This window comes from Muntiacus reevesi, chromosome 20, assembly GCF_963930625.1.
Source record: "Muntiacus reevesi chromosome 20, mMunRee1.1, whole genome shotgun sequence".
Classification (NCBI taxonomy): Eukaryota; Metazoa; Chordata; class Mammalia; order Artiodactyla; family Cervidae; genus Muntiacus; species Muntiacus reevesi.
Window position 1 is genome coordinate 49019778 of NC_089268.1, and position 21864 is coordinate 49041641.

At 49.4% G+C, this 21864-nt stretch overlaps 1 protein-coding gene across 1 annotated transcript in view; it reads left to right on the forward strand.

Annotated features, from left to right (window-relative positions):
• The window catches only part of F13A1 (coagulation factor XIII A chain), a 140744-nt gene that overhangs the window by 99071 nt on the left and 19809 nt on the right, over window positions 1-21864 (forward strand). Inside the window, exons 9-12 of the mRNA XM_065912958.1 lie at window positions 1070-1173; window positions 2752-2840; window positions 11371-11524; window positions 18684-18971. Of these exons, the coding sequence (XP_065769030.1) occupies window positions 1070-1173; window positions 2752-2840; window positions 11371-11524; window positions 18684-18971 (635 nt within the window). The remainder of the gene's footprint in view (window positions 1-1069; window positions 1174-2751; window positions 2841-11370; window positions 11525-18683; window positions 18972-21864) is intronic.

Here is a 21864-nt window from a genome sequence, read left to right on the forward strand (position 1 = left end):
GGTAGCCGGATCAGAAATTCATCAGTGCTATAAACAGAGACGGCTGTAATTGCCTCACGCCACCGTTAAGCTGCAATTACTACCTGAGTATTTTCTGTAGTGCCGACAGGTTAATGCGCTCTCATTCGTTTCTGTAGTGTCATATAATTTCAGGTCTTTCCAAGGACGTAATCATGCAATTCTTATGATAGTTTATCCTGGGCTCTTGCTTCACAGGTCCCATGCCAAGTCTAAAAGTTTTGCAGGGCCCTTAGCTCATGGGTCGCCCACCTTTGATAAACCGTAAAGAGACACTCACCTTGGCAACATTTTCTTCTTGTTGGACACAAAATGGAAATTCACCACAATGTTATAGTTTCTATGCCGATAGTCTAAGCCCATAAACAAAAGCATTTTATTGCTTAATTGTTACAAAAGGCTGTGCTTTTTATAAGTCTAATATATGTGTGTGTGTGTATGTATATGGAATTCAAAGATATATGTGTTTCAATTTTAATTAACTTGTCTTCTCTACCATATCTCTTGAGCCCATAGTAAATTCTGTTTCACTAGGCAGCAGGCAATGGGCAAGATTAAAATTGTTTAAGGCATTGATTAGAATCTCTCTGGGTGGCCTTAAAGCTGCAGGGAGAGCCATGTGCCACCATGTGAGTGCCCCCTGGGGGTACCAGAGGAAATGGACCTGCCCAGGAAACTTATGTCCAGATCCTCAGTATATCTCTGGGAGGCTTCCATTTAGCTTAAGCGAGTTCAATAATTTATAGGCTTCCCCAGTGGTTCAGCGGTAAAGAACCTGCCTGCAATGCAGGAGATGAAAGAGACACGGGTTTGATCCCTGGGTCGGGAAGGTCCCCTGGAGGAAGAAGTGGCAACTAGTACAGCAATTATCCTTCCGTAAAAAAATAAATTAATTAAAAAAAATAAGAAATGGCAACCCATCCCAATATTCTTGCCAGAATTTCCAATGTTTTATAGAGAGCATATCTGCAGGATTTTTGGTCCCTTTTTGATTTCCTGGAGCACTGAATATGATGGGAAGTCTAATCTCACTGGGGTGGTGTTTTCTAAGGAACTACCACTGCTGGAACGAAGCCTGGATGACGAGACCGGACCTTCCCGTGGGGTTTGGAGGTTGGCAAGTCGTGGACAGCACCCCCCAGGAAAACAGCGATGGTAAAGCCGCATCCTCTCGGGGAAATCATTGCATTCCTGATCTTTATACTTTGCTTTAATGATTGCATCTGATGTGTGGGAAACACGCCCGCCTGGTGGGAACAAACATCAGCCGGGTGCTTCCTGGACACGCACGGCATCAACTGCCCGCCAGTCAGGTTTAATTTCATTTCAATGGCGATCTTTACTCTGATTACTTTGTAACTTTTGGAAGCGGGGGGGAGCATAAAACTTAACATATATAATTCATCGAGTCTTGCTTTGATAAGCAGTTTTGAAGACAAGAGGAAAACCATTTGTGTAAGCACTTTCACTTGGCTATAAAGTATATTTCAGCCCTGCCTGACACACAGTGCTAAAATAGAAGGTGGTGAAGAAAATAAAGACCTCAGAAAATAATTACGGATCATTCTTTAAATTGCTGTCTTTTCAGAACCTGATTTCTTTCCAGGCCGTGTGATTTCTTTCAAAACTTGAGTATGTGGATACTTGTCTTCTAACTTGCAAATTATGCTAAGTAGTGGCAGCTATGACACCCCCCCACCTTCAGATTTTTATAAAATCACATCATAAGCCTCCATTTCCCTTTAATATGATGGTAAAAATCAGTGCTAAGGGACATTATTTTTATTTCCCCAGGTACTGATGTAAGATATTGATGAATGGCAATGAGATCTGGAATGCATGAAGTGTTAATAATACACCCTCTGATGTACAGCCCTCTGTCTCAAAAAACTTCTATAACTGTGTCCTGGCCTCTAATGGATGGAACAGTTCTTAAAGCTGAGATGACCTTCCCTGGTTATAGTCCTCAAATGAGGCTCAGATGGAATTTTCCATTTCTTTCTTTAAAAGGGATATTGATATGTGCATATACAGATATATACAAACATCCATTACATACTCATGAGGGAACATCAGTACAATACTGGATTTTGAAAGAAAGTTCAACATTTCCTCATGTTCTGGATTATATGTCATGACCAGGTATTTGAGTGACTAATGACAGCTAAACTCTTAGTAACAAGAGAGAGAGCTGGCTAAAATTCAAAATACTTTGTAAAAGTCGGCATGGGCCTACTAACTTCCCAAAAGCACGCAGTCCGTGTAGCGTGGCTAGTATCCAGATTCTATGGTTAAACTTGACATGTGTCCATAATGTCTAAAAATGAAAACAAACAAACAATACAAGTCCTGGGGACATGTCCCCATTTCCAACATTCCAGATGCCACTTCTAACAGGATAAGCCCTACGTCAGCCAACAGCTCAGCCCCCACACCCTTGAGCCTGTTTATAGTTGGAAGAGTAGATGCAGGAATGGTGTGCCCTTGGTTCTTTTCATGACTTTGGTCTGGGATTTGCAGAAGCATTTCTACCATGTCCCTCCCTGTTGATGGCGCATGTGGGTGACTCACCCACTCTGGCCATGGAAGGAACTGGGGCTGCATTGGTGATGACCTTGAGGAGCGGTTGCCCCTACAGCCCGCTCAAGGCTGTGACCTGTATGCAGACCAGTTCTGTAACCGGAAAGACCCAGAGATGGGGAACTCACACTCTCCTTCCTCTGTGTGGTTCAGGGATGTATCGGTGTGGCCCCGCCTCTGTTCAAGCCATCAAGCACGGCCATGTCTGCTTCCAGTTTGATGCGCCCTTCGTTTTTGCAGAGGTAAGTGGAGAGTTAACCAGACACCGTTCCAACCTCCGGGTGCTACATGCTCTATGCAGTTCTTACTTAACATTGTTCTTCCCTTGATACTCTGAGATTTCTCCGCCTGAAAGCAATTGCTTTAGTCACCTTAGCTTAGGTCTCTGTACCCAGGAAGTAGGTACCAACTGCTCCCAAGAAATTAAGTGACTAAGTCAATCACTGAACTAAAAATTGGTGGAGACCATCCATGAACTGACATGGGAGAGTGCCCTACTTCACTCTGAGACTAGCCCAGTGGGTCACACAAAATAAAATCCAAACACACCCCAACTGTGGTCTTAGTCTGGGAACCTCAGTCCGTTTCCTGCCATTCCAAGCCATCCTCTACCAGCAGGGACAGAATAAGCTGTTACAATATGGATGCGAGAAAACAGACCTGGAACACAGCTCACTGACAGGTGGATGGGGGCACTTTGGGAAGAGGCGGAAATTCTGGAAGAACTGGGTGGAGGCTGGAAGCAGAGAGAGCAATTCAAAGGTGCTCCAAGGGAGCTCTGAAAGTCAAAGTAAATGTAAAAACTACCAGGTAGAGGAGAAGGCCCGGCCGGAGGCTGCCGGGGTGGGGGAAGGGGGAGGAGCAGAGAAATATGCGAGGTTGAGAGGCGGGACTTACCCAGGGTATGATTTCACCAGTAAACTTGGTGAAATAACATCTACCACTATGGAGTCACTTTGCCGACCGTTTGATGCTCTCAGCAACCCTTTAAAATGGCTGTTATAATTCTTCCCATTTTACAGGCAAAAAGTGATTAAATAACCTTTCCATGATCATCTAACCAATAAAGAGTAGTGATAAGATTTAAACCCAGGCAAGCACCAGGTTCAATCCCTGGGTTGGGAAGATTCCCTGGAGAAGGAAATGGCAACCCATCCAGTGTTCTTGCCTGGAAAATTCCATGGACAGAGGAGCCGGGCAGGCTACAGTGCATAGGGTTGCAAAAAGTCAGAAGTGACCGAGTGAATGAGCCCACATGTAGGCACCCAACTTCACGCTAGTAACCACCACATTCTGCTACTATTCTAGAATGAATACATATGTATTATTAACATGCATCTAGCACTGTGGGAATTCAGAAGCCTGAGTCCTTAAGAAACTTGATTCTTGACGGAGCTAGTGGTACATAAACACAGCAACATTTAGAAACAACAATGCAAGTCTTGCTGTGGAACCAAAGGTCAAAGGAGTGATGTAGGTGATAAATGACCCGCATTTATGTTAATTGAGAAATATGAGCTAGGGCTGCCGCAGGACAGCAGAGGCCACCAGACCCTGTCCTGGGAGAGAGGGTGACCGGGAACAGACACAAGGACTGCTGTGTGATGGCCACAGTAGATCCAGCGGAGCATTACAGAGCCCATGGAGGGGAGCGCCGGGGATGCTCCCTGGAGGGAGTGGAGCCTGAACCGCGTCGACGTATGACTAGTAGTTATTCAGCTTTCCCGGTGGCTCAGTGGTATCCACCTGCAATGCGGGGGAGGTGGGTTCGATCCCTGGGTCAAGAAGAGCCTCTGGAGAAAGAAATGGCAACCCACTCCAGGATTCTTGCCAGGGGAAATCTCATGGACAGAAGACTCCGGCAGGCTTTACAGTCCATGGGGTCACAAAGCTCAGTGACTGAGCACAAGCAGATAAGACAGTTACAGGTGAAAGAGGTAAGAAAAAAAAGCCAGAGGAAGGAAGGAATTTCAGACAGAGGAGAAAACTGGAGCTTCCAAAAGGTACGTGCAGACAATTAAGAACTGTTCGGGAACTTGCCTGACAGTCCGATGGTTAAGACTCTGAGCTTCCAGAGTGAGGGGTTGTGAGTCTGCTCCTTGGTCAGGAAGCTAAGACCCCACATGCCCTGCAGCATGGCCAAGAAAACATAAAAAATAAATAAATTAATAAAAAGGAAAACCATCGAGGCTCACGAACAGTGATGTGTTGGGAGGTGTCAGGTGGTGACCGCTGAAGAACCTAGACGTGGGGCATTCTGAGCTGAGAACAGACACGAGAGGTTTCCCAAGGGGCAGGAGAAGGATCGGAGCCTGTTCAGCCCAGGCTGGACGGGAAGGCCTCTGGGCGGAAGCCCCGGGGCGGCCGTGACTTCACTCCGCGCCTGAATCAGGTGAAGGACGACAGGTGGCCACGGAGAAGGCCGGCCTGGGAATGTCTCAGAGATAAAATAAGAATAAACACGCAGACCCCAAGACCGAACATGTGAATTACACGAAAGGAACAATGCCTCTTCCACTGTACCTGCCGTCGCAGTTTCTAGAAGCCTTGCGAGAACAGGTAGACTGTATTCGGGATTTTCACCTGCTGGATTTCATTTTGAGATTTCAAGACTCGGACGATCCTCCCCAACTGCCATCTGATCGTTTCCCAGGCCATGAGGACTTCTTAACAGGAAATCTCTGTAAAACTCACTAAGCCTTGTGTTTGTAGTTTTATTATGCTTTGTTGCTGCGGAGGAGAGAGGAACAGACTCCCTCCAGTAGCAAAACGCCTAATAGCTGCTAACGCAAACACTTTCCGCTGTTATTAAGTATAGATCGGGGTGTTGTGAGTGTCACCGGGACCCGCAGATCACAATTATTCCTCTCTCACCCAATGCAGCTTTGTCTGACAGTGCAGGCGATTTGTTGCTCTGGTGCGGGCTGGCCCTTTGTAAGAGACGCGCAGATGGCTGAAAAGTGTGTGAGGAGTCAGGACGCTTCTCTCAAGGGTCCTAAAGCAGGGCTCCGTGGGGGGCGTCGTCCTGACTTTAATGAGCGCCTGCATGGCTCGGGTCCCAGACCACCGTGCTCCCCCTCCCGCCTCCTCGCTGCATCAGCTGCTTCTCGCCACCCCCGCGACGTCCGCTGGAACGTGCCTGCTCTCGCCTCCCGGCAGGCCGGCTGTCCTGGTCACTCTTGACTCACTTCCGGGCTGGATCAGGCCTTCTGCTCGTGGACCAGCTTTTGGTTTCCTCGCTGAGTGAAAGCAGAAGCCCAAAGGAGAGCTGTGCACAAAAGCACCCACCTCTGCACTTTTCCCATCTCCAGATTCTTCCTGGGATCCGGGCTTCTTTCTCTGCCGCCCTCCATCCTCTTGCCCTCAGCCCTGCGGCGGGTTTCTTCCGCCTGCTCTGGAGGTTCCCAGAGAGGGCAGAGCAGGTCTCAGCGTCTGCGGCTCCCTTCCCCGTCCGGGTCACTGAGCACTCGGAGTTGCTGCCTCTGTTCTGTCTCAGCTGCTTCTAACTGTTGTCCCCTTCCCTTCATCCCACCAAACTCACACACACACACACACACACACACTCACATGCATGCACACTCACACACACACACACTCACATGCATGCACACTCACATACACACACACACTCACATGCTCGCACACTCACACACACACATTCTCTCACACTCAAACACACACACATGCTCTCACATACACACATGCTCTCACACACACACACATTCTCACACTCACACACACACACACATGCTCTCACACTTACACTCACACACTCACACATTCTGTCTCACACACTCACACACACATACACACTCGCACACACTCACACACACACTCTCACAGACACATTCACACATACTCACACACTCACACACACACACTCACACACAGAGACACATTCACATATACTCCCTCACACATTCACACTCACACACAGACACATACACACACTCACACACACACACACACACTCACATGCTTGCACACTTACACTCACATACACATTCTCTTACACACACTCAAACACACACTCTCACATGCTCACACACACACACACAGAGACACATTCACACATTCTCACACACTCACATTCTCTCACACACTCAAACACATACACACTCACACACACTCACATGCTTGCACACTCACATACATTCTCTCACACACACTCAAACACACACTCTCACACACACATACACACTCACACACTTACACACACACATGCTCACACATTCTCTCTCACACACACTCAAACACACACACTCACACAGTCACATGCTTACACACTCACACACACACACACTGACCCATTCTCTCACACACACACACACACACATACACACTCATGCACACACATGCTCACACACTTACACACACTCACACACACACAGAGACACATTCACATATACTCCCTCACACATTCACACACACACACTCTCACACTCACACACACTCACACACACACACACCCTCCCTCGTGGCACTGAGGTGGTTCTTGCAGCAGAAGTGACGGGCCCCCTGGGGTCACCATCACCGGCCCATGGCTCTGGGAGCCGCGCCTTCCCTAGTCTGGGGCCGGCAGTTCTCTGGACTCAAACTGTCCAACAGCCTCTCTGCTGATTCTTTGGCCTTAGTTCAGGGTTGTTTATTTCACTACCAGTTATTAGATGCAGTACATTTGGGGATATCTCAAAATAATTCACCCATTCATTCAAATCACATGTAAAGCTCTGGAATCATCTTGGCTTCTCTTTCTAACCTCCCTTAAGCATTTTGCCAGAAATACCTTCCAGTTATCCCAGATCCAGGCATGCCTGCGCCTCCCTCATGACCCTCTGAGCTCTGCACAGCTCTGAGCTCTGCGACATGTCCTAACTCATTTCTTCCTCCTTGCTTGCCCCTCTCCAGGTTACTCTCCACAGAACAACCAGAATTACCCTTTACAGTGTGAATAAAAACATGCCACTCCCCTGCCAAACCTTTGAATGGATTCCCACCATGTTTACAATTAAGCATAAATCTTTACAAGATTTATGTGATCTATGAGATTCTATGTGATCCGGCCCCTGGTTTCCCCTCCACCCCATCCCTTGCTCATGTGTCTCCAGCCACATAGACCCCCTTGCTCTTCTGGAAGCATCACAGACTGTTCCTTTGGCCATGAAAGCTCTTGTCCCACCCTCTACCCCTCTTTGCATGTTCTACACCCTCACTGCATCCAGGTCTCTGCTCAGCCCACCTCCTTAAAGAGACCTCCACTCCCTGCATCTCCCACATGAAGCAGGCCTACCCATCCCTCTGTTTCTGTTCTTCTCTGACTTGGTGTTATGATTTCCCTCCCTCCTATAACGTACGTTCCTCAGCGATAGGCTCTGCTGGACTCTCGCCGCTGCAAGCAGGGTCTGGGACGCAGAAGCCAGCGGCACACACACAGGAGTGAATAATAGAAACAAGAGCGTGTGCCCGACGCACTGCTGAGAGCAGGATCACAGGGAGTCGGGGGCCGGATGGCGCCTTCACGCCCGGGCCGTGTGGTGGGAGATGAGCTCACGTATGCGGCAGCAAGGCACACACACAGGAGCCCCCACGGGGTGAAGGAAGGCAAGCACAGGGTGGATGCCTGGCAGAGGTGCCAGGAAGGCTCCCAGACAGGCAGGCATCCGCTGCCCCCAACCCCGTGAGCCCTGGGAGCCGCAGCCCCTTCTCCGCACCACCTGGGACGCAGCTGCCTCCACTTGGGAGCAAACGAACAGAGCAGACTCTGTCCTGGGTCCTGAAAACAAGAGCCTCCACCGTGAGCGCTGAGAAGTGGACACACGTTTACAGTCCATGGGCACAGGCGGGAGTTTGTAGAGAGGCCGCTCTAGCCTGAGGACCTGGCCCACCCTAGCTGAGCCCCCCGGGGCCCTGAGACATCCAAACCCATCCTCGCATTGGTCTTTACACATACTGCTCCTCCTACGAGGAAAGTCAAGTGTTAGTCGCCCAGTCACGTCCAATTCTTTGAGACCCCATGGGCTATATAGCCTGCCAGGCTCCTCTGTCCATGGAATTTTCCAGGCAAGAATACTGGAGTGGGTAACCATTTCCTTCTCCAGGGGATCTTCCCAACCCAGGGATCAAACCCAGGTCTCCTGCATTGCAGGCAGACGCTTTACCATCTGAGCCACCAGGAAAGCTCTCCCATTATTCCCCACCTCACTTTGGAAGCGCCTGTGTTGTGTGACCACAGCCCTTCAAATCTATGTGCAGGACTAGATGGTCTCTAAGACGCCTTTCCACTCAGAAGAAATGAAACATAGACAGGTGGTTCTGGTCTACTTGCAACCTTGCAAGGAAGGTGTAAGTAAAGCTGGGCTCAGAGACGTTCGCTAACTTGCCCGAAATCACACAGCCTAGGTCCAATGTTTCTTCCACTTGTGACCGTCCTACCATGGAGATGCAACGGGTCTTGGATAAACTTTCTAAGCTCCTCGGTGCTTCTCACATGCAATCAGGATGGAGAGCCATCACACTAGGGGCTGAAACTAAGAAGAAAGCTCGCGGATGTCTCCTGGAAAGAATCCTTTCCCTCCAACCCGCCCCCTACCTACATGTGCAGAAGTCACTTCGTGTGTGAGTTTCTCCTCTTCTCTCCCCACAAGGGACAGTGTGGTGGGCCGGCCTGAGGTTTCAGCTGATATAATCACTGCTGACCGTGACTTCAGCCACGAAATTAAAAGATGCTTGCTCTTTGAGAGGAAAACTATGACATAGGTTTTCCATAGACAGTGTATTAAAACGCAGAGACATCACATTGCTGACAAAAGTCCATATAGTCAAACTATGATTTTTCCCGTAGTCACGTACGCATGTGAAAGTTGGACCATAAAGAAAGGTCAGCACCGAAGAATTGATGCTTTTGAACTGTGGTTTTGGAGAAGACTCTTGAGAGTCCCTGGAACAGCAAGGAGATCAAGCCAGTCAATCCCAAAGGAAATCAACCTTGAATATTCATTGGAAGGACTGATGCTGAAGCTCCAATACGTTGGCTACTTGATGGGAAGAGCCAACTCATTGGAAAAGACGCTGATGCTGGGAAAGTGTGAAGGCAAGCAAGAGATGGTGAGAGACAGGGAAGCCTGGTGTGCTGCAGTCCATGGGGACTTAGGGACTGAACAACAACAACAGATTTCCTAAGCTCTGCTCAAGGGAAGACAGGGATCTAGCCACTTCCACATGCAGCCTTGTCTCCCTGGAAAACTGAAAGCGGTCGTAAGGACCCTTTATGAAGAAGAGGTTTGTCATCATTGTCGCTATCGCTTGCAGCTGAGGAGGGAGTGGTCTGTGCCTGCATGGCCTCCTCCAGGGGGAAACCTGAGGCGCTCAGGAAGCTCGCTTAAAGTTTCCTTAAACTTTTTTGCCCAAAATGAGAAATACTCCTGAGGTGTCTGCTCCGTCTGCTCCTGTCCTGGTTCCTGATTCCACGTTTAGCCTTTCACACCACGTGCCAAGTGCTGCCAAGCCCTGGACACTGCGCGGAGGAGCAGGGCCCACGCCTTCATCCCCAGAAATCTGAGGCAGGCCAGGACCACCTGGACCCCAGCCTGGGACCTCCCCCTGCGTGGTGCTGTGGTCCTTTGGGTCAGGCAGGAGAGGCGGTGTCCTGTGAAAACCCAGGAAACAAATATGGGCCACCCAGCAGGAAGGTCAGGCTGTGGGCTCAGACCACCCTGGGTGAAGATGAGGGCCTGTGCGATGTCCACCCAGGGGAAGAGCCGGGCGTGTGCCGTGGGCCCGCACCTGCCCCGTCTGCACTTCTCCACCACCTCCCAGTACTTGTGTGACCACAAACACTCTGCTGGCCCTCTGACTCGTAATGCCTCATCTATAAAACAGAGATAATAGTACCTACTCATAGGTTTGTTGTGGTGGGGTTTAAATTAAATCATTTAAAACATCCTGAAACATTATGGATCAATAAATGTTGATTGCTTACTTTCCCCTGAGCAGAGATCAGACTTCTTGTAAATTCGGAAATTTGTGAGAAAGTAGAGAAAATTTGCTCTCTTAAACCTCATCTTTAACCTCATCAGATTTTCCCAAAACCTGGCAATGATCGTTGCATTTTACTTGACTTTGATGTTTACTAATCTAAGTGAGAATCACATTCACATAGATTTTACCTCGCTTAGTCCCAGAGTGTTCCTATGAAACCACCAGAGCAAGTGTGATTATTTTCATTTTCTAGAAGCAGGAATGAGGTCCCCAGGGTAAGGTGTATACTTTCTAACAGCGCACATCCAAGATCAGAGCCCACGCTCCCTGCAGCTGACCCCAGGCCTCTAGCTGCTGGTCTCTCTGCCTATCACGGGCTTCCTTCTCTCCATTTATTTACTTTAAGCTTTGATGGGGTAACACTGATAGTCAGAATGCAGATGTTTAGTGTATACATCTTGATGGGTTTGAACATTGCATATACCTGGAAAAAAAAATATTTCCCAGAAGCCAGCCAGCAGACTGCCTCTCCTCTCTAGAAGTAGGTCACTCCATTGCTGTCAGCTTAAAAGAAGCTTGAGAAAGAGAATAGCAGACAGGGTGCTTTCTGTTCTGCCTTAGGAGGGAGAATTTACCAGCAAGAAAAAGGAAGGAAAGAAATGGCTGGTGCTTGGAACGACTTAGCCCGGTGGATAATGTCGTCTGCAGGGCTCTCAGACGCTAGAGGATTGAGAGGTAGAGATTCTGGTGACAAGGACGTTTGGCGATGGCTAACGGCCTCCTCTCCTGTTTCAGGTCAACAGTGACCTTGTTTACATTACAGCTAAGAAAGACGGCACTCACGTGGTTGAAACCCTGGATACCACCCACATTGGGAAACTAATTGTCACCAAAGAAATTGGAGGCGATGGCATAAAGGACATCACGGATACCTACAAATTCCAGGAAGGTAAGCTACTGCAGTCGAATGAGGATCTCTCTGTCCAAGTCCGCTTCACTGTGACAGTCACCATCACCACGAAATGCGCTCCGGAGAAGGCATGGCCTTTGGTGGCATTCAAAAGTTAGAACTCAGGCAACTATGCCCACACCCACAATTTTTCGTTTCGTTTTAGTTTTACTTGTTTGTTTGCTTTGAGCAGAATTCCCCTTTACATGGCTTCTGAAATAATTGGTTTAAAGTCACATCTGTTTTAACAGAATATAGAATGTGTTCTAATTCATAAAAATATGAAAGAATCTTAATTTTAATCTTAATAGAAAACATTACATAACTAATGTAATTTTAGTTCAGTAATGAATTTTAAATAACTATTCACAGTTATTTGCTCTTGGTGTTATTTACTCACTAAGTCATGTCCAACTCTTTGCAACCCCGTGGACTGTAGCCCACCAGACTGCTCTGTCCATGGGATTCTCCAGGCAAGAATACGGGAGTAAGTAGCCATTCCCTTATGCAGGGGATCTTCCCCACCCAAGGATGGAACACGTCTCCTGCATTGTCAGGCAGATTCTTTACCACTGAGCCACCTGGGAAGCCCTCACATTTCTTTAGAACCTTGCAAACTTTTTTCACATGCATTGTTCCATTGAAGTATTGTGGAAATTCCTTGATAGGAAGGATAGGGAATATAAATGGATGTAGGTAATATAAAATGAATAGGACATGACCACTTCACTAATTCAGGCCAAACAGGGTGAAGCCTTGTTTCAACCATAAAACAACGCTAAGGTGGTTTTGTTAACCTTTAGCGTGTGGAGTGTTTCACACGGAGCTGTTGAGTTCAGTCCCATCTCAGTCACTGCTGAGTGTCTACTGTATGCCTGAAACTGTGTTTGGTGCTGGGCATCCCCGCAGTGAGAAGTACCCAGTTTCTGTTTCTGGCCAAGTGATAGGTTCATTCTGCTGAAGGGGCTTTGAAAGCAAAAAGGGATGCCCAGTCCAACCAGGAGATTCACAAAAAGCAAAGCCCAATCAGAGAAGTCACAGACCTCAGTTAAAGTAAGCTGGACTGAGGCTTCTGAAGCTGGGAACAGGACAAAGGCATGGGGTGTGAAGCAGCAAGTGTGTTTAGGGTCCTGCAGGTAAAGAATCCGCCCACAATGCAGGAGACTCGGGTTCGATCCCTGGGTCAGGAAGATCCCCTGGAGAAGGAAGTGGCAACCCACTCCAGTACTCTTGCCTGGAGAATCACATGGACAGAGGAGCCTGGAGGGCCACAGTCCATGGGATTGCCAAAGAGTCAACATGACTTTTAGCAACTAAACAGCAAGACATTACTAAATTACTGGGCTCAGAGCGCCCAGAGGCTGGAGGGAAAGTTCCCCAAGGTCGGTCGTGGACAGGAGGTAAAGGAGCTTGGGGGTCTTGATGGGGACGTGGAATACATGTTACAAATGATTCACCACCAGAGCTTCTTAGGAATGGTATTTATTTCAGTGAATGGATAAAAAATGGAGAGTAATTAGCATACACCTAAATATTCATCAGTATTCCTGAAATGCTGAGTGCAGAATGCGTTTTAAATATTTTAGATCTGCTCCCTACTCTTGTTTACAAAAGCAATTTGCACTATAAAGAGAAAGTTTGCTGAATTGAGAACTCTTCTGCACAGTATTAGAAATTCAGGATTTGTGTCACCTGAAGCAGTGAATTTGTGCTGTGCTCCTGAAATGGTTAGTTCTTCTCTTCTGTCGGCTTTCATTCACTGGACAACAGATACAAAAGATTTTTTTTCTTTTTGACTTTTTCTTTTCTAAAAAGAGTGTTTTTTAAATCACAAACACTGTGAAACAGAACAGATGAGCAATGCCCTTTTGTGATAGTGTCAGGCGAAAAGGTTTGGAAAGGAAAGGAGTCCACGAGAGAAGTGAAAGAAGCTGGCTGCAACACTCACTCATTCCTTCATGCATCCTTCCAACAACTTGCTGTTACCCACCCACCATATTCCCAACACCGTGTCCACCTGGAGGCTCCCACAGTCCTGTCTCGCCATCTAAGGGAGAGACAGGCAGGAAGTGAATCCTCACCTTGCCGGGTGGTGGGTGCCCAGGACAGGGCTGGATGAACAGATGCCCGGGGGCCATGGGGGCCGTTAGCAGTGCACTATATTCCTGTGTTGTATGTGTATCCTTGTAGCTTGTTTTACACGTAACGGTTTGGACTTTTGAATCTCCTGCTCTCTCTTGCCCCTCTCCCCTCCCCTCTCCCCACTGGTAACCTCTAGATTGTTCTCTGTATCTGTGAGTCTGCCTCTCTTTTGTTATATTTATTAGTCCATTTTTTAAGATTCCACATGTAAGTGATATCATACATTCTCAATCTGACTTATTTCACTAAGCATAATACCTTCCCAGTCCATCTATGATGCTGCAAATGGCAGATTTTCATTCTATTTTATGGCTGAGTAGTATTCCATTATGTATATTTACCACATCTTCTTTAACCATTCATCTCTTTTTGGACACTTAGGTTGCTTTGAAATTCTTTCTTCTCTTTGTTCCTATGACACAGCTTTCTCCTGATTCCATCTCAACCTACCTCTTTTTTCTATCTTTTTCTGCAACTCAGAGCTCCCCTTTCTTCACCCTCTCAGAATGTCATTCCATTCTAGTCTTCATTCCTACCCTCTAGCTACTGTTAACGTGCACACACATACTGGTTCTCCCAAGTCTGTCTCCAGCCTAGACTTACTTCTAAGCCCAGCATTCACCTAGATGTCCCATAGGAACCTGAAGCCAAACCTTCCCAAATGCCACTTTCTCTCATCCCCTCCCCACCCCAGATCTGTTTCTCCCACACTTCCTGCTCCAGGGAAGAGAACAGTGATCCACCCAAATTCAGCACGTTGAGAATCCACCAAGCAGAACAGCCCCCAAATGTCCTCTTCAAACAGTTTGCATCCATCTCCTCCCCTCCATCTCCATGGCCACTCTCTGAGAATCAAACGGCGTCGGGCTTGGAAGCGTCATCCCTGACACGTAGTAACTGACCAATAAAAGCCAGTTTCCACTATGACAAGTAATTCTGTCATCACTGCCCTGGCCTACTGTTAGCGTGGGCTGTGATAGTTTTCTGCTGGATGTATGCTATAGTTTCCCAACCCCACCTTCTCTCCTTGCTCTCTCCTTCCCTCTGTCTATGCCATTGCCTCCAAAGCGACATGTTTAAAATATAAATCTCAGCCTGTAGCTGCTTAAAAGCCCTCACTGTCTTCTGTTGCCTCCAGAGTATTCCAATCAATGCTGGCCAAGCCTCTGCTAGCTGCCGTTGCGCCCCCTCGCCGCGCCTCCTGACCGCACGGGGGCCAGAGCAGCATGCAGGAGAGCTGCCAAAGGTTCCTCCAGCAAGCCAGGCTCCCACCCGCCTCCATGCCTTTGCTCTCGCTGGGGAGAGAAAAATCCCTCTGAGAAGCCGCCCCTGCCCCCGGGGACGTCACGTTTCTGCCCCGTGACCCCCGAACCACACCCGAATGTCTGACCCAGCATCCGTGATGACACGCGTGTTGTGAGCCCTCTTCATCCCCCCCGTGTTCCTCACCTGAGCCTAGCACGGTGCCTGGACATCACAGGGGCACATCCAGGTGAGACCATCAAAGGAACGGCGGCTCAGGCGGCACCATCACAGGTGAGCCTCACTGGACATCCGATGTCCGCCACTGGACCATTCCATGTCTTCTACAAAGATAGCAAGTTTGTCTCTGGATGAAGGCAAAGTGCTTCTCCAAATCCCAGTCCTCCAGAGCCTCTGTGCCAGGCTGGGTCCTACGTCCTGGGGACGAGGAGCTTACCTCCTCCCGGGGGACGTCACAAAGTGACAAGTACTGGGAAAAGGAAAGAAGACCAGGCCATGTTAGTGAGGGACGAGAGGACCAGGGCCATGGAAGTCGGGGGCACCCTGAGAAGCTGACATCCGAGCTAAGATCCAAGCGATGAGAAGAGACTTCGTCAGGCATAGAGGGGACTCTCACGACACCCAGGTCACGAGAAGGTGGTTTTGACCTTGGTTCTGAGCCACAGAGGAACTGTAGGAAGTGTGATCTGGCTTTAGATCCTTCCCTCAGCTTCCCATTCATGGCCCTGCATTCTGCGCCATCAGAGCCCAGAACAGAACGGCAGAGAGCGGGCGTTCTGCCGAACTGGGGAGGCCCTGCGGTTCCTGCCTCTTACCTGGGCCTGCGCTTCCTGGCAACCCCAGCCTGCCTCGCTGCTCATGGGGACAAGCTGGTCCCCAGAAAGAAGCCAGAGCTTCCCCCATCTGTGACCCACAGTGAAGCCCCTCCTGGGGCCTGAAGCTTCCACTGCCCCCCTCCCACTCAGTCAGCTCAGCCTTGCACCGTGGAGGGACCTCTCTGCCCATGACCATGTTCCCACTGCTGGTGCCCGCCTCCTGCATTCTGCCTAAATGCATATTTGGTGCCTGTCCAAAGCGATAATCATTAATGCTCTCTGTCTTGGGGAGCTCTTTGCCAGATGCTTTCTGCTAAAATATTTCACTGCACTTTGCTTGTCACAGCCCCCCCTTCCCTTTAGAATTATCTCCCTCTTATCGATTGTAAACATGTGCCCTAGCCAATGCTTGTCCTGGACCAGTTGTTTCTGGCTCATTCTTGCAGTCTTGACAAGCAGGGAAATTGCCAGCGCGCACACACACACACACAGAGAAATACACATTCACTTGGTTGGCAACACCTGCTGGCATTTTCTCTGTCTCTGAAAGGTCCTGGAAGCTTCTCATTCTTATGCACGTCCTACCTCTAAACCACCTACCAACCCTGCCACACAAGGAAGCTGACAGTAGTAATAGCACCTGCTTTGCAGAGTCGTTCTGAAGAGGAGACAGTACACGACGTACACCTCCCACGACACTCGTCACAGTTGTTGTTGTTCAGCCCCTAAGTCATGCCCAACTCTTTGTGACCCCACGGACTGCAGCATGCAGACCTCCCTGTCCCTCACCATCTCCCGGAGCTTGCTCAAACTCATGTCCATTGAGTCGGTGATGCCACCCAACCATCTCATCCTCTGTCATCCCCTTCTCCTCCCACCTTCAATCTTTCCCAGCATCAGGGTCTTTTCCAGTGAGTCAGCTCTTTACATCAGGTGGCCAAGGTGTTGGAGCTTCAGCTTCAGCATCAGTCCTTCCAGTTGATTTCCTTTAGGATTCAAGATTCAGGTTTAGGATTCAGGATTCAGGATTTAGGATTCAGGGTTGATTTCCTTTAGGATTGACTGGTTTGATCTCCTTGCAGTCCAAGGGACTCTCAAGAGTCTTCTCCAACACCACAGTTCAAAAGCATCAGTTCTTCAACGCTCAGCTTCTTCATGGCCCAGCTCTCACATCCATACATGACTACTGGAAAAACCATAGCTTTGACTATATAGATCTTTGTTAGCAAAGTGCTGTCTCTGCCACCTGTCAGGGTTAGCTCTTAATGATAACTGTTATCATCATTGATTGACCTCATCTCTGTTGCATTTCATTGTTAAGTAAAGTGGGAGAAAACAGCTTAAGAATTAATGTCACTATAAAACTCAGCATTTTTATTTCAAAGTGATTCTTCTTTTGCTAGCCACTGGCAGGACTAGCTTTTGTTTTTTGGGTTTTTTAGGTTTATATTATTTGTTTCCCGCATCTTCGTTGCTGTGCACAGGCTTTCTCTAGTTGCAGAGAGTGGAGGCTCCTCTCTTAGTCATGGCTTCTCTTGTTCTAAGCGGAGGCTCTAGGCACATGGATTCAGCAGTTGTGGCATGCAGGCTTTGTTGCTCCAAAGCATGTGGAATCCTCCCGACTCAGGGATCGATCTCAGGTCTTCTGCACTGGCAGGTGAATTCTCATCCACTGAGCCAGCAGGGAAGCCCCAAGACGAGATTTTACAGGCCAGAGAATTTGCCTCTGTCTCACACATGCACTGAGATACATCCAGAGGCAATCACACAGTGAAGACTTGAGAAGGGTCAGCCCAGCCTAGAGCCGTCAGCAGAGGCTCTGAGCCCGACTTGTACCTTCTCGGCTCCCCAAGTGCACAGAGCCACTTTTTCATTCTTCCATCTCTCACTTTCTTCCCATCCCTACCATCACCACCACTTTGGAAACCCTACTTAAGACATTTTCCTAAAAACAGCACCCACGTCTCAAACTCCCCCACCGGATACCAAAAGGTGTCCCTCAAAAAAGATGTGTTCGGGGTCAGATGAGTTTGGGAAACCTTGTGTGAAAGTAAAGAATTCTCAAGACCTCCCTGGTGGTCCAGTGGGTTAAGACTTTGCCTTCCAATTCAGGGGTGAGGGTTGGATCCTTGGTCGGGGAGCTGAGATCTCACATGCTTCCGGGCTAAAAATCAAAACATAAAACAGAAGCAATATTGTAACAAATTCACTAAAGACTTTAAAAGGGGTCCACATTTAAAAAAATAGCCTTAAAATAAAAGTAATCAAGCCTCCCCAGGGTTGGGCTCCATCTCAGAACCTTGGCCAGGCCGTGAATGGTGTGGACACCCAGGAGACACCACAGCATAGTGGGGACTGGACCTCTGAGCCTTCTGCGGGGGAGGCATGTTCTCACTGAGCTGAGTGTAGGGGCCGGGTGCTGCTTGGGGAGCATGACCTCTGCACCCCGCTGGAGGCACGTGACAACGGAGAAAGGAGAGCGGGGCGGGTCAGCAGGAGCACGTGAGACAGGCCCAGGCGGAAGGAGACACGAGGAGACGGGTCTCGCCGGCCAGACCCACGAATGGGAGAAAGCTCACGTTGCAGAACACCAAGGTGCAACTCCTCCAGCGGCGTGGCTAGGAATCTGGGAGGGGAGCAAATAGATTCCGCAGTGTGAGAGAGTTAGGTTTTGTCAGCTCTGCCTGATGAGCCCTGAAACAGTGGCCGTGGAAAAACAGCCCCGTAGAGTAAGCTCTGTAGCAATCTCTGTTCAGATAGATCAACCCAGCAGCGCAGACAGGTTGACTTTGCAGAATTCATAACATAGGAGGATGAAGATCCCCATAAAGGGAGCCGGGTCGCTTGCAGAGCACGTGCCCCCACGCCCTCTGTTCATTAGGGTGACTTTCTCTGGGGGGGCTGGCGTTCCTTTGTCTTCCACTCTGCACCTCTCCTAGGTCAAGAAGAAGAGAGGCTGGCCCTGGAAACTGCCCTGATGTATGGCGCGAAAAAGGCCCTCAAAACAGAGGGCGTCCTCAAATCGAGGTCTGACGTCCACATGAACTTCGAAGTGGAGAACGCCGTGCTGGGCGGAGACCTCAAGGTCGTCATCACCTTCCGGAACAACGGCTCCACCCGCTACACTGTGGCAGCCTATCTCTCCGGCAACATCAGCTTCTACACCGGGGTCTCCAAGGCGGAATTCAAGAGCGAGACATTCGACGTGACCCTCGAGCCCTTGTCCTGTAAGTTGACGAGGGGTCTGCTCCCGCCAGGATGTGGGGAGAACACCGCACACATCACTAGGTTGCTGATTCACCCCCTCACACACACACAAACCTTTGTTTGGGGCCTACGAGTCCAGATAATATTTTGTGCTGGTGACACAGCAGAGTTGCTCTTGGAGTTGATGGTCTCCTGGAGGAAAGATGGGGGCTGGACACAAAACACTCAAACAAGCGAATATACGTGGTTCTGCGTGGAATAGGAAAATATGAGGCAGGGTAAGGAAGGCAAGAAGTGCTGGTGAGGTGCGGGGTGGTCAGGGAAAACCTCTCTGACAGGGTGGCGTTTAACAGAAACCTAACAGAAGGGAAAGAATGAGCTTTCCAAACAGAAAAAGAAAAAAGAGCGAAGGCGCTGAGCCTAGGGCTTGTGTGATGTGTTCGTGAGCAGCAGGGGGACCAGGATCGGGAACAAGGGCGTTGAGAGGATGGGGGGTGCCGACCCGGTGGAGACCCGGAGGACCCTGCGAGGACTTTGGTTTTGATTCCCGTGACCTGCAGGCCCACTGGAGGGTTTTGAGCAGAAGCGTGCCCGGGTCCGACTCGGGTTTGAAAGATCACTCTGGCTGCTGTGTTGAGAACAGACCGTGGGGCCGTGGAGGTGAGCTTTCGGAGTAGTTACGACGCTCTTGCAATAGTTCCGAGAGAGAGGGTGAGTGAGTGAGCGAGGCGCTGAGAGCGTCCGGTCTGGGCGTGTTCTGAAGGCCGAGCTCTCGGGACTGGCTGACTGGTTGGGTGTGTGATGTGAGAGGAGGCTATGGAGGAACTAAACAGGATAATATATATGGAAGACTTCCCAATGGTAGGCTGTCAGTACATGCTAATTTCCAGTATGTTCATGCCTCGGGAAACTGAGACCAGAAAAGGTGAGCTGACGTGTTCAAGGCCACACGTAGCGGTCAGAAGTAAAGTGGGTACCGGAAGCCTCATGACATTCAGGCAGGGTGGGGAGCCAGCTCCAGGCACCCTTGGGCCCTAAGGGGGCTAGTTCCTGTTCCCTGGGGTCCCGCAGCCCCTCAGCCCCCCGGACAAGGGCCTGTACCCCGTCCTCCGCTGACCACTAGAGTTCCACCTCTCAGTTCTTCCCCTCCTCTCCCTGATCAGCAAAAGCATGAGCTCACCTGAGTAGCGGACTAGAACGGCCTGATACCTTAGCCGTCTCAGTCATCCACCCCAGGAGCCCGACTCGATGTCAATGCAGCTCCCACCACTCAGCCCACCCCAGGCTTGTCCTAAATAACTTGAAGGGAGTCGGAGACTGTTTTTTGCTTTACCCTGCAAGCAGGTGGCACTAACTGCATGCAATAAGCTGCCCACTGCAACTGAAAATACATTGCAATGTATTTGCAAAAAGCCACAGGATCCTAGACCTTGATCAAGCAGGTCAGGGTACAGTCTGTTGTCAGAGGGTCTATTGCAGAGAAAGTTTTCCAAGTAAAACAGGAGCCATGTTTTCCAGATTGATGATTAAAGGAGATGTGTGAGCTAGAATCAACTGGGAAGATTTGAATAACTTAAACCTTTCAGTGTCTGCAAGGGTGCTATGCCTTCCACTCGGCTATATTTAGTTTTCTTTGCGTTTTTGAAAAAGAGATGAGGCAGCCCTTGTCTGTGTCTCCCTTGGCTTTCCCCAGACACCATCAATGGTACTGGCAGGATCCCAGCTCCACCACTCAGAGAATGAAAACCTATTCTTCTTTCTCTTGCCACGTTTAATAAACTTTATCTGGAACAATTTCTTGTGCAGTGGCAAAACACAGCACTTACATAATGTGCTATTTTAGGAGCCTGTTCTCTGGGGCTCAGAAACACAGCCCAGCTTCTTCAGTGCTCAGATTTAGAGGATATTCCACCTTAGAGAATAAAGGGACCCGAGGCCAACAGGATCAAGGCAGAGTCAGTCTCTGTAAAGTTGTCAGGCACGTCTTAGCAGCCTAGACATCCCGGTGGTCAAACACAGCCCTCTAGAAATACCAGAGGAAGTCCATTATTACTATTATTATTATTACGGGAGGCTGCCAGAGGCAAAATACATGTTGAAGGCCTCTCACTTTGCCACCCCATCTGACCCCAACTGGCCAAGTGGAAACAGGTCACACATGCTCATCTGAGATTGTCTCCAATTGAGGGACAGAGTTTCAGTCTTCTGGACAAGTCACTGCTCTGGGAGCCATGGGGGAAGCAGAGTCCATGATCAGACGCAAAGAAGGCAGTAGGTGTTCGTCACCCAAAAAGGCAGAATTTGAGGGTCAAAGTCAAGGCAAGTTCGTGGATTCAAAAGGCGGCCCTCAGTAGGGTGGGACTGCTCCAGGAAGCAGGCGGAGTTGTTGAGTGCTTCTCTAGGGCAGACCAGCACCTTCAAATAACTCTGTGTAGCCGTGGTTGACTTTCAGCCCGGGCACTGTGCCCTTTCAGGCCTGACCGTTGTTGGGGGGCTGTTGGGTGCGTGGTAGGATGTTTCGCAGCATATATGGCTTCCCTGGTGGCTCAGATGGTGAAGAACCCACCTGCCAATGCAGCAAACACAGGTTCAATCCCTGGGTCAGGAAGATCCCCTAAGGAAGGGCATGACAACCCACTCCAGTGTTCTCACCTGGGAAATCCCAGGGACGAGGAGCCGGGCAGGCTATAGTCGGTGGGGTCGCAAAGAGTCGGACACTGAACATGAGCAGCTAAGCACCTGGCCTCTGCCCAGGAGATACCAGCACCCCCTCCCAGCGGTGACAGCCTAAAAGGTCTCCAGTCATTATCAAACCTTCCCTGGGGGCAAAACGCGCCCTCCATACACACACCATTGACAACCACTGGTCCAGGATGACCACCGTTCCCATTTCACCAGGAACTGTGCGTGTTC